This window comes from Heloderma suspectum, chromosome 2 (genome assembly GCF_057233095.1).
Source record: "Heloderma suspectum isolate Gila_16-S chromosome 2, 16-S_ref, whole genome shotgun sequence".
Lineage (NCBI taxonomy): Eukaryota > Metazoa > Chordata > Lepidosauria > Squamata > Helodermatidae > Heloderma > Heloderma suspectum.
The window spans coordinates 220,709,504-220,722,571 of NC_139459.1; the positions used below are offsets into that span (position 1 = coordinate 220,709,504).

Consider the following 13,068-nt stretch of genomic DNA (forward strand, 5'->3'; position numbering starts at 1 on the left):
TTTCATTGCATCGGTGATGCTATCTAGCCATCTCATCCTCTGCCGTCCCCTTCTCCTTTTGCCTTCAATCTTTCCCAGCATACTAAGAGCTTAAAGAGCTTAACTTCACAAAACGGCCACATAAGGTTATCTTATACCAAAGTGCTCAGGAAGAAGTGATCTATCACATACATATCCATCAGCCAGGGCATCAAGGGCCATGGGGAGGCTGTACCCCTTGCCTCCTAGGAAGGACATCATGGCATGGGCGAGACCAAACTGGACCCATCCTTGGGCCAGAGAAGCAGCAGCTGCAGGGAGCTTGCCCCCCTCCCCCGCCCTGCGCCATCAGAAAGAACATTCAGCACCAGCTGCCAGGTGCCCTGGGACTCAGGGCCGGTGTCAAGGGTAGGCACGGTTGGGCACCTACTGAGGATCAACACACCAGCAGGGGCCCACTGACAAAAGCCCCTGTGGAATTGCTCCTCCTCTTCAGCAGTTTGATCCTGCTTTTTCACCTGCCTCTCACTCTGGCCCAGACAATGGTGGTGGTGAGAAGGAGGAGCAGCAGATGCCACTGCCTGCTTGCTCCCTGCCTCTCTGCCTGTCAAGCCAGCACGTGCTAGCAATGAGGAAAAAAAGGAGCAACAGCAGCTGGTGACAAGTGTCAATGAGGAGGTACACTCACTGAGGGAGGGGTCCATTGAGGGGATCTTGCCTAAAAGCCCTCAGAAACCTGGAGCCGGCACTGCTGAGCAAAAGGGAAGCACGCTTTGGCCCCATCCTTTTGCCAGTTTGGAGTTTGTGTATGTGTGTGTATTATTACACTCTGCCTTGAGGATCATGTGATCAAAAGGTGGGATACAACTCTTTAGATCAATCAGTAAATGATACCCCTCCCCCCAAATTTTCCACAACCAACCCCTAGAAAATTCCACCAACCCTTTGTATGGTGCATCTTTTGCTTTTTGATTTGCTTCTGTATAAAATGCGGAATCTGTTGAAATAATTTACAAGAATGCATTAAAAACCATCTGAAGAAATACAGCTCAAAAATGATATGTAATACTTTGAATTTACGTACAACTCAAGATGCACTGTGGCCAAGATAGGCTGAGATTTTCTTTTATTTTTCTAAGTCAACATTTGAGCACCAATATTTTTCCATGGAGGGATTTTAGGAGGGGTATTCTCTGTTGATGACAGCAAATGTAATTGGTAGGGAGCCGAGCTTACCCATTTGCAACAGAGCAGATGATGTATATTCTGGTGGCTGATTTAGGGCACAGTGGGGCTCAGAATGTGGTTTTCCCTGCTAGTGATCTTGCTTTATGGCCTAGGTGGATATTCATTCATTTAACACTAATTTGGTTGTCATCACTTGTCAGGGTTTTGTCCAGCATGACAGTAGTTCAGGTGAGACAAAAATCACAATGCATCTCCTTGCTTTCAGGTAATGTTAAGCCTTTGACTGATTACCTTTAGGAGGATGTGCACTATATGCACTATGACTAAGGTCTAATGATAACAGGGAGTTCAAGAACCCCTGTTCTGTAAGGGAGGATTCAGCCTCAAAACCTATTTTGGATGCCAGGGCTCAGCCTTGGAACATGTAATGTAATAACCCTGCATCAAAGCACATGCAGAGAAAATTTTCTCCCTGGAGTAATCACACACAACACACAAACATGGCCAGATGCAAACGTTGACAAAAAAAGTGAAGATAGCCAGCCATGTTGGCCAAAAGAAAAATTCTACAAGAAAAATGCTAAAATCTTTAATAACTTTAATAAGTGAAATAACTTTATTAGGCTGCCTCAAAGGTCACAAAATACTGTGCTACAAGCTTTCAAGTTCTTCAGAACTCTTAATCAGGGAAGATGGTAAGCAAAGCAAAGCAAAAAAAAAAAAGTGGGGGGGGAGAAAAATGTGAGAGGGGGCTATAGCTGCAGATGTTCAAATTAGGCTTTACCAGGTACTGAGATAGGATTTTGAGCAGGTGCTCTCTGCCTAAGACACACACACAGTTTCATACTGAGGAGAGCCTCAGGATCAGCAGGTGTGGTAACTGCACAGGTTTGAAATCCAGCATCTCTTCAAAACGACCCCCCCCCTGCAAGTGCCGCTGCCTGTGTAGATGGGCACGGACTGTCTTCATGCACAGGTGTGATCCCAAACAGGGCAGTCTCAACCTATTTTTTGGAGTCTTAGGCAAGGTGGTATTTTTGCACCCCACATGCCCTGTCTTCTCTCTTGCCCCCACGCCCATGCTCCTCTTCCTTGCCTTCTCCCTCCCACCCACCCTCCTCCTCCTCCTCCTCCTCCTCCTCTTTCCCTTCTCCCTATTCCCCTGGGCCAGCACCATCCCACATGCTTCCCACTTCTCCCCTGGCCACCACCTCCTGAGTACCTCACTGGCCATGAAGAGTCCTTCCTACTAAGATGTTCTGGGTGAGCAGCCCTGGAGATTGCCTGTGCTGCCATGGCAGGAGCAATCTCCAAGGCCAGCTCAATGCCTCGCCATGAGGAAGGACCCCTCACAGTGAGGCATTTGGGCTGCTGCTGCCAGTCGGGCTCTCTGAAGAACCTCATGTTCTGCTTTTCTGCTATGGAATTTGTCACAGCAGGGAAGCAGCCGGTGGGGTTTCCCAGAGAATCTATCCTGCTCCATGTTAGCTCTGAGGGGTTCTCAGAGCTAGACCTGGGGAGCGCACCTGGCGCAGCTCTCCAGAGCGCTGGGGCAAGGCAGTGCCTTGCTCTGACAACCCCCCAGGGCTAGGCATTGGCCTGCTGCTCCATGCACAGTCCTCTTGGCAGCAGAGGAGAGCACAGCTATGGCTCCTGCCCGGGCTAGGACCTGAAGTGCTGCTGTCCCCCCTGCCACCCCCCACCACTGCCACCTTCAGGGGGTTGTTTGCCACCCCCAAATCTGGCGCCCAAGGTGGTCACCCTGTTTGCCCTCAGAGAAATGGTCCTGGTCCCAAAGCTCTGGGCTAGCCCTACAATTAGGCAGAGCGAAGCAGTTGCCTCAGCCAGCAGCAAAGTGTTGGAGGAGACAGCTGTGGGCCATGGTCCTGGCATGCACCCCCTAAGCTAGCCTTCAGGTGTGGTGGAGGAAGATGTCCCATTGCCAGTACGGAAGAAAGAGTCAACTGGTGAGTCCATTCTTCTTTTGTACATGGAATGGGAGGGGGCGCCATCTTATCCTTCGCTTCAGGCAGCAAAATTTCTTGGGCTGGGCCTGCTAACGCTTAATGGCAAGGGGCTGCCTATTAACTAAGAAATGTTCTACATTGTGAGAGCACGCCCCAGTCACCGTGTAAACCAACTCTGTTACTGTAAGCGGGAAGCTCGCCAAATTTGGCAAGCAACGTATTCTGACTACGTGGCTGCCAACACCCTCAAGGGCCATCGCTCTCCGTTTCCACAGGCGGCGCGGCCTGCCGATGGCTGCTACCTTTGCAGTTGCAAGAGCTTATTCCTTACAAAAGATTGCACCATCAACCAAAAACGGTTGGCTTGAGCGAAGAGCTCTTTTTTCAAAAGTATGCGGCGGGTGCGGAGAAGGGGCGGAGTGTGCGCGCGTGTAAGCCTTCAGGGAGGTACTAATATGTAGCACACGTGTTAAATAATACCCCCCCTTCCGACGCTGTAGCTAAACCCATTGGGAACTAGCGTTGAGATTTAGGGAATCAAACTCCATTAAGGACATAATCGAATGTATGTTTCGACAGAAACTTGTCCCACAATTCCCTTTTTCTGTCTAAACATGCGTCAGGTTGCGCCCTAAACCTTGCTTTGCGCCCGGGGATGGGGACTTGTTGCAGGGTCTGAAGTATCAACGTTCCCAAACTGGCAGAAAAGCCTAAATGGAGGAGAGGGGAGAGAAGGAATATCCAGTATCTCATCGTTACACGGGGGGAGGGTCCCTTCTAGAAAAGCTAAGGTGTTTTTCCCACCCCCTATTCCCCCCCAACCATTAAGCAAAGTGCTGTCAGTTCTGTCTCCCTGCCCGCCCCCCTCTGTTTTTCCCTCCTCGTCTCCCCCGCTTGCAGGGAGAATGAGCTCTCCCAGAACGCTGCCTTCTGTTTGCGGAAGGGAACGCTCGCTTGCTGGCGGTTTCCACCTCCACGAGCGGAGGTTCTGCTGGAGCTCGCTGGAGGGGGAGGCTGGGGCGGGCAAGGCAAGGCAAGGGCGAGCAGCATGAGTGGGAAAGAGCCGCTGCTGGGAACCCTCAAAGGTGAGAGGATGGAAGTGTGGGGCTGAGATGCAGGGGGCGGCGGGGAGCGGCGGGCTATGCAAGGTAATTGGGGTGAAAGGAAGTGTGAGAGAGCCTTATTGACGTCTTTCAGTCAGAACAGGTGTCTTGATATAATCATAAGATTTGGGAGTCGGGCAGAGCTGTCCTAATTTTGTGCGTAGTTACCATGGAGATGTCACATGGAAGGGATCTGTTACCTGGCAAACAGATTAACACCTCCCGTTACTAAATATGTGTTGTCGCCCCCCCCCCCCGAAGCTTGTGAGATTTCAGTTGAACTTACAGTACAATGTACAACCCTGTTGGTCGATTTAAGATTGGATTTATTGTGCCCACCTTAAATATGTGTGGCGTCAGAGAACTGGTAAGCAGTACTATCCCAAAATCTGCAAGATAACCATCACTGGGACAGTTTTTGGTTGCTACTGGTGCTTACACCAAGTGACATTGTCACCCATGGCAATGATAGTCGTCCTTGGATGCTGTAGTGGCAGATGTCATTTATGCTGAGGGAAGGAATTTCGGGGGGGATCCTCCTTTTGCATTGCATTCTTATATTAGGAGGTTGCTGGGCATGCAGGAGACACACACCCTCCTTGAGACTTGTCTCCTTCACCACCCCATGTGAAAATATTCTTAGTTCCCATATCAGGCCACTTCATCTAACATTCCATCTGAAGATGTGGCCATCTTTGATGCCAGAGAAAGAGAACCATGGGAAACATTCCTTCCTTATTGCCATATTTGTTTTACATAATGAAATGGCATCTTTTATGGAGACAACTCACAGGGGAAAGTGTTCAAACGCTGCAGCTCCACAAGGCAGTTTTTCTGCAGAGGGAGAAGGCTAAAAGGAACTTGAACAACACAGGCCTATGTATGTTCACTCAGAACTAAGTCCCATTATGTTCAATGGGACTTACTCCCAGGGAAGTGTGTGTAGGATTGTAGCCTAAATTTATGCAGAATAAGCTAGATTATTTTTCTCTAGAAGTACTGTACTTTCAGTAGAGTCCTATGTTACTTTAAACAAAATCTCACACCGTAAGCAATAGGAGATAAAGTGGCTGGGGTTGGAATACTGACTATTCTAAGGTTTGAAACCCCACAAAGTCAACAATTTTACTTTCCAGGAAGGAATGTCTTACAAAGCAACTTGTCTGTACTGGCACTACTATGAACAAATGTATACCCATGGTAGCTTCAGCCTTTCTAGATGTTCTCTATGTTAAGAGGCTGACTCTTATTCCAAAACATGGCAGCTTCAATAATAATAATAATAATAATAATGGATGTCCCTTTTTCCAAAATGCCCATACTGCTGTATAAATGGCCTTTCTAATAGCCAATGCGTCCTCTGGCACCTTACAAACTTAATACATTTATTGTGGCATGAGCTTTTGTAGATAAGATCTTCATCAGATAGTGTTGAAGATCTATTATTATCTGAAAATTATTTCACCATTTTCATCTAGCAACACTATGGTGGCTTCCTTATCCCCTCTTATTTTTAGGTTGTAATCCTATATCTAATTACTTACCTGAGAATAAGTCCAGTTGAACAAAATAGGACTTATTTCTGAGTAGAAACGTATAAGATTGTGCTGGTAATTATCATTGTTTCCTCCATTATGTTCCTTTTTCTGTGTGCACATCCATCTGTCCCCCCCAGCATTAGTCTCTTGATGAACCAGTATCTCAAAAGTAGACTCAAGAGGAATAGAGCTGGGAACCAGTGTGGTGGTGTGGTTAGAATGTTTGACTAGACCTGGGTTAAAATCTCCACTGAGGACCATATAAAGTTCAGTTCCTTATTCAGGGTGTTCCTGCAGCTCTGTTTTGTTTCAAATAAGAAATGGAAAACTAGGGATAGTCAACTTTAGCCATGAACGCAACACACTGGATTACCATGGGCTATTCACTATCTCCCAGCCTAACTTCCCTCACAGGGTTGTAGTGAGGATAAAGTGGGAGAATAACCATGTACACTACCCTGAGCTCTTGGGAATAAAGATGGAATATACATACAATAATAGATAAAAATAGGTGTACACACACATATTGCAGTATTATCCAGCTGGCAAAAGAGAAGCTTTGTTGGAGGAAAATATCTCTCCAAGTTGGCCTATGGAATAATAGGTGGAGTGTGCACTCTAGAGAACAATCAAGATTTGCAGAAGCTGGCTGTTAGCTTATGACTTTGTGACATTATATTTATTTATTTAAAATATTTATTTACCACCCTTCTACTCCAAGAGCACCTGGGATGGTTTATAGACACAGGGCTGGATGCACACTTAGTCATGCTTCGAGTAGATCCATTGAAATCAATGGGACAAGTGAATCATGACTAATTCCCCACAAGATTATCTTAAAGGACAAGGAAGTTCACGTGAGGGTCAGGGAGAGGCTTCTCTAGATACCAGCCGTTTAGTGCTCTAAAGATATAATCAAGCACCTTGAATCATTTCTTTAAACAAGTAGGCAGCCAGTGAAACTAAACAAGAATAGGAGACATATACGCTCTGCGTCTAGCACCAACACTGCATTGCATGATAGAGCACCTGCTTTGCATGCAGAAGGTCCCAGGTTCGATCCCTGGCTTCTCCAGGTAGGGCAGGGAAAGAATCTTGCCTGAGAACCATTGCTGGAGAACCATTGCTGGAGAACCATTGCTGGAGAACCATTGCTGCCAATCAGTATTGACAATACTAGGCTAGATGGACCAACAGTCTGACTCAGTATAAGGCAGCATCCTGTGTTCCACCACAGTTTTGTACTGGCTGCAGCTTCTGGACAATTTTCATGTAATATGCCCTATAAAGCATATTACAGCAAACACCCCGGAGTCACTTGGACTGTCACTTAGAGCTTTTCTGCATGAGGCTGTTAATTGGTTGTTAATCCACTATATCTAGTTTTGGTTTTATCGTAGAATTGAGATCCGAGCACTACATGAAGAGTGTTTCCTTTCCTGCTTTTCTCCTACATAACCTCTTGGGGGTACTGTGGTATAGCGGAATAACACAAATGCACACGTGAAAAAGCATTTCCCTTCACTTTTACAATTAAATATTGCATTTTCCCTGCTGTAAAAAAAAAACTTACCAAAAGTGCTCTGTAGTCACAGAACCAAAACTGGAGGGTCATGACATCATCTAAAGAACTCGTAAACAATCGTGAGTAGGGAATGATGAGTGCACGATAAATGTCTAATTTAGAAAAGTTCTTAATGTCTCTCCAAGAAGAGGCAGAAATACAAGTGTAGACTTTTATGGGGAGGGGGAAGGGGGAAGTAATTGAATTTTAAGAAATAATCATAAACATAATTACAGTAACAAAAATAAAAAGCTACATTGAACGTTGGCTGCTTTGTATACATATATCTAGTCTCCAGAATGACAATATAGATAAGGATTAATTGCTTTCTAATTCTAATTAACTTTAAGACTGCTTTGATCATGGGAGGGAGTTTTTCCAACTGGAAGAATGAGTAGCAGGCTGATGAAATTGGTGGGGGAGGGATGACCCTTTGTTGAATAATGAGAGAAATGGAAATAATGTGAGCAAAAACAAATCCTACGCTACTATTTTTCTAATTAGTCTGCTGTATTGTGTAAACTTTTCCTCAAGACTATCTGCCCTTGAAAATCAGCTCTCAACAGAGTAGCATTTAAAAATAAATAAATAAATAAATAAATAAATAAATAAATAAATCTGTTACTTGTGCAGTACTATCAATGTGCACAAAACTGTAAAGGGCCACTAAGAGGCTAGTCCCTAATTTATTTAGGGTTCATTACTATGCATGTTTAGCCAGAAAAAAGTTATAGGAGTTGTAGGATTGTTTTCTGTCTAAACATGCATAGGATTGCACCCTTATTTACCTAGTAAATGTATATCCTGCCTTTTTTCCATCATGGAACTCAGAGTAGTGGTATACATGGTATACATGGGGTTGCCATGTGGCCCCCCATCCAGGAGCTGACCAGACCCAAGCCTGCTCCTAGATTAAATCTTTCCTTCAGAGGAAAGACATCTAGCCCTGCCTTCCAGTTGCCAATCCAGAGGCAAAAGAAATAAGGTGGGGTGGCTTCTGTGACATTAGGACTTGCCAGCTAGCCACTTTGGGGGATGGTGCTGGGGAGCTGGCCCACACTATAATCTCCTTTAAATGGCCTTCCCAGACTCTGTGGTATGCTGTTCTTGCTGACCATCCTTGCAGGACGATTGAATTTGATCATGATTAAACCCAGGAAGGTTTTATGCCAATAACGTTATATGCTAGCAATGTCCACTATTTGCAACCAGGACATCTAAATTCTCTGTTTAGAATCAACACACATTTTGCTCTACTTGCTGGGTGTTAGATATTCTTCCAAAGGAAAGTTGTTTGTTTCTAGTCCCCAGTGCAGGTGTATTGTTTTCTAACACCATGACAGCAACTTCTTAAAAAAAGAAAAAAGCCAAATGTTATAGCTGAAAGTTAAACACTTCGAGGTCTCATTTCATTCAATTCATTCATTTACTGAAATCATTAAACACAACAGTCTGTCATAGAGCCTAAGTTTGGATAGATGGAAGTTTAATATATATCTTTTGATAAATAAATTAAACATTTATTCTACAAAATGAGTGAGCAGCCATTATAGGCATAGTTGGTTAACACTTCTGTGTTTTCAACAAGTGATTCAGCTAGGGCAAGCCCTACCATGAGGCAGAGTTGAGGTGGCTACCTCAGGCAGCAGATGCTGCGGGGAGGGGGCAGGGAGCAGCAGCAAGGTGCTGGAGGACAGAGCTGTGTGTGCTACATGGCCTCTCCTCTGCCTCCTAAGTTAGCCTGCTGTCATCATATGCCGTGGAGGATGATGCCCTGTTGCCAGTGTTGAAGTAAGATTCAGCTGCCAGTCTGGTTTACTTCTGTACATGGACTGGAGAGGGGGGCACCATTTTGTCCTCCATCTTAGGCTGCAAAATTGGGCAAGCCCTGGATGCAGCTTAGAACTATGGCATCCTGCAGAAGAAAAAGGTTATAGCAAAAATGCAAAGAAAAGATTTAACTTTTTCCATCTCTGGTCTGTATTTGCAATGTAACGTGTGTGTGTGTGTGTGCGTGTGTGCGCGCGCGCTGCTTTCTTGCAGTCTGCATTCTCAACCTCCAGGGAAGCAGCAGCCCTTACAAAGACACCTCTCCACACATTCAGCCCTTTTGTGAGATTCTGGAGATGATCCTTCGGAAAGGAATAAAACGTGAGTGTTTTTTTCTGTTCCATAGGTGGACACTTTGTGGATAAGTACACGTGGAGGGTTTGTTTTTTGTTTTTTTTAAGAGATGGTTGCCCTGTAGAAGGAGACAGTAACTAGCAGGACTGGACCAGCTTTGAACTGTATAAGGAAAGGTGGGCTATAAGTATTTTGAATATGTATCAGTATGGAGTTTGTCAGTACCTTCTCCTTTGTCATTGTACCTTCTTTTTTGAAGGCCCATGTCTCATGCATCTGGTTTAACACTGCAGCATTGAATAAGGAAGGCTGGAAGTTCCATGCAGATGCATTGTTTGTTTGTTGTTCATGCATTTTTCAGTCTGTTTATTCCCAGGTCTTCTGCTTATAGAGCACTCAACAATGGCTTATATCAATAAAAAGTGTACGGTGCATAAAGATGAATCATCTAAGGACCAAGGAAAGCTCAAAATTCAGGAGAAGTAGATACAAGGGGAAGGATGGATGCATGAAGCACTCCTCTTACTGTAATATACAGTGGCATGAATCCCTGTTACCCCTTTCTGTAATCAGAAAACCCGTATTCTATATCTGAAATAATGCATGCAAACGAAGGGTATGTCTATAAATTACAGATTACACATATAAACATTTTAACTGCTGACAATGATCTTAAGGTCCGGGCAGGCACATATGGGAGGAGGCGATCCTTCAGGTAACCTGGCCCCAAGCTGTTAAGGGCTTTAAATGTTAATACCAGCACTTTGAATCAGACCCGGAAATGGACTGGCAGCCAGTGCAGCTGGAAAAGTACTGGCATACTATGAAGTTGCTGGCCAGTCCCCGTTAACGATCTTGCTGCCCTAATTTGGACCAGCTGAAGTTTCTGGACCATTTTCAAAGGCAGCCCCACGTATAACGCATTGCAGTAATCCAGACAAGAAGTTATCCGAGCATGGATAACTGTAGCTAGGCTATCTCTGTCCAGATAAGGGCGTAGTTGGTATACCAGCCTAAGCTGATAAAAAGTGCTCCGTGCCACTGAGTTCACCTGTGCCTCAAGTGACAGTTCTGGATCCAAGAGCACCCCCAAACTATGAACCTGATCCTTTAGGGGGAGTGCAACCCCCTCCAGAACAGGTTGAATATCACCTAGCCGGGCAGACGAACCACCCACTAACAGTACCTCCATCTTGTCTGGATTGAGTTTCAGTTTATTGGCCCTCATCCAGTCCATTACCGTGCCCAGGCACTGATTCAGAACAGCCACTGCCTCACCTGGTTTTGATGAGAAAGAGAGGTAAAGCTGGGTGTCATCCGCATATTGATGGCACCTCAGTCCACGCCTCTGGATAACCTTCCCCAGCGGTTTCATGTAGATGTTAAACAGCATGGGGGATAAAATAGAGGCCTGTGGAACCCCATGGCACAATTGCCATGGCACAGAGCAATAATCCCCCAGCACTCCCTTCTGGAATCGACCATCCAAGTAGGAGCGGAACCACTGCAGTGCAGTGCCTCCAACTCCCAACCCAGACAACCTATCCAGAAGGATACCATGGTCGATGGTATCAAAAGCCGCTGAGAGGTCCAGGTGAATCAACAGGGTCGCACTCCCCCTGTCCCTCTCCCGGCAGAGGTCATCCCACAGGGCGACCAAGGCAGTTTCCGTTCCAAAACCAGGCCTGAAGCCTGATTGAAATAGATCTAGATAATCCGTTTCATTCAAGAGTGCCTGGAGCTGTCCTACAACCACCCGCTCAAGCACCTTGCCCAGGAAGGGGATGTTGGCCACTGGCCTATAATTGTTAACATCCTCTGGGTCCAGGTTAGGCTTTTTCAGGAGTGGTCTAATTACCACCTCTTTTAAAGTGGCAGGCGCCACTCCCTCTCTCAAGGAGGAATTTACAACCTCCTTGACCCTGCTGGACATCCCCTCCTTGTTTGATTTAATAAGCCATGAAGGGCAAGGGTCAAGCACACAAGTGGTCCATTGGACTTGGCCAAGCACCTTGTCCGCATCCTCAGGCCTCAGTAACTGAAACTCATCCAATAAAACTGGACCAGATGGTGCTCTGAATGCCTCTACCAATGGAACTGCATTAATGGTGGTGTCCAATTCATGACAAACCTGAGCGACTTTATCTTCAAAGTGCCTTGCAAACTTATCACAGCGTGCTACCAAGGGTTCCACCGTCTCCCTGGCCCAGAATGTAACAGGCCACAAACCACTCAGAAAATCTCCATTGGACGACACTGAGAAGAGGCAATGCTGGTGGAAAAGAACTTCCTCTTTGCCACCCTCACCGCCACAGCGTAGGCTTGATAGTGGGCTCTTACCTGTGTTCGGTCAGACTCAGCATGAGTTTTCCTCCACCTGCGTTCTAGCCGTCTCCCCTCTTGCCTCATCGCCCTCAGCTCAGGTGTATACCAAGGAGCTGGCCAGACTCTGCTCAGAGGGAGAGGGCGCTTGGGCATGATCGTGTCAACCGCCCGAGTCATCTCTGCATTCCACAGAGCGACCTGGGCTTCGACAGGCGCACCAGCCATACCAGCAGGAAAATCCCCCAAAGCCCTCTGGAATCCATCGGAATCCATTAGCCTCCAGGGGCGGACCATTTTAATAGGTCCCCCACCCTTGCAGAGGGAGAAGGCTGCCAGGAGACTAAACCTCAGCAGGAAGTGATCTGACCATGACAAAGGGACAGATGTTAATTCCTCCACTTTCAGATCACCATCCTCCTGCCCAGTCGAGAAAACCAGATCAAGCGTGTGTCCTTTTATATGCGTTGAGCTGATGACATGTTGGGACAGCCCCATGGTTGTCATGGCGGCCTTGAAGTCCTGAGCCGCCCCGGATACAGCGGCCTCGGCATGGAAGTTAAGATCCCCCAGGACCATCATCCTGGGGGTCCTCAACACCAAGTCCGAGACCACCTCCGTCAGCTCAGGCAGGAAGTCTGATGGGCAGCGGGGTGGGCGGTACACCAACAGAATCCCTAATCTGTCCTGGGTACCCAACACAAGGTACAAACACTCAAGATCTGCACTCGAATGAGCAGGAAGCCTAGAGAGGGAGATTGAATTCCTGTAGACCACGGAAACCCCCCCTCCTCAACCCTCGAGTCGGTGTTGGTGCTGCACTGAGTACCCAGGAGGGCACAGCTGGGAGAGAGTGACCCCTCCCAGTTCCCCCACCCAGGTCTCAGTAATACATACCAGGTCAGCCCCCTCATCCACAATCAAATCATGGATAAGGGAGATTTTATTTTGGGCCGACCTGACATTCAGCAGCAGCACCACCAGGCCCAAGGGCAGACTGGTAAGGCTGCCAGTAACCATCAGGTTGGGGGAAGAACCAGAAGAGGGGACAGCTGTAAGGTGTCTAGCCCCTCTTCTTAGTTGGCCTGTTAATCCCCCAATGCCATACCTCCCCCTGCCTGTGACCACAGTTATGGTGGCACCTCTCCGACCCCCTGAGTTGCTCAATAGTCCTCCCAGGCACATATTAAAATGTTAGGATATAAAATGTACAACAGTGTAAAAGAATATAAAAGAGATAAAAGAGAATAGCGGCTAAGAAGGAGCAGATAAAACCTACATTT

General features: G+C 46.6%; 1 protein-coding gene across 6 annotated transcripts in view; it reads left to right on the forward strand.

Moving 5' to 3' along the window:
• Positions 1-4,086: 4,086 nt before the first annotated feature.
• LOC146354078 (uncharacterized) overlaps positions 4,087-13,068 on the forward strand; it is a 38,450-nt gene continuing 29,468 nt past the window's right edge. For 2 of the 6 annotated variants that reach the window (XM_084838119.1, XM_084838118.1), the window contains exons 1-2: positions 4,087-4,219; positions 9,383-9,490. In XM_084838119.1, coding sequence (XP_084694245.1) covers positions 4,183-4,219; positions 9,383-9,490 — 145 coding nt within the window. In that variant the 5' untranslated portion in view covers positions 4,087-4,182. Of the gene's footprint in view, positions 4,220-9,382; positions 9,491-9,515; positions 9,640-13,068 lie in introns of all 6 variants that reach the window. The other 4 variants (XM_084838121.1, XM_084838120.1, XM_084838122.1 and 1 more) reach the window with 3 other exon arrangements.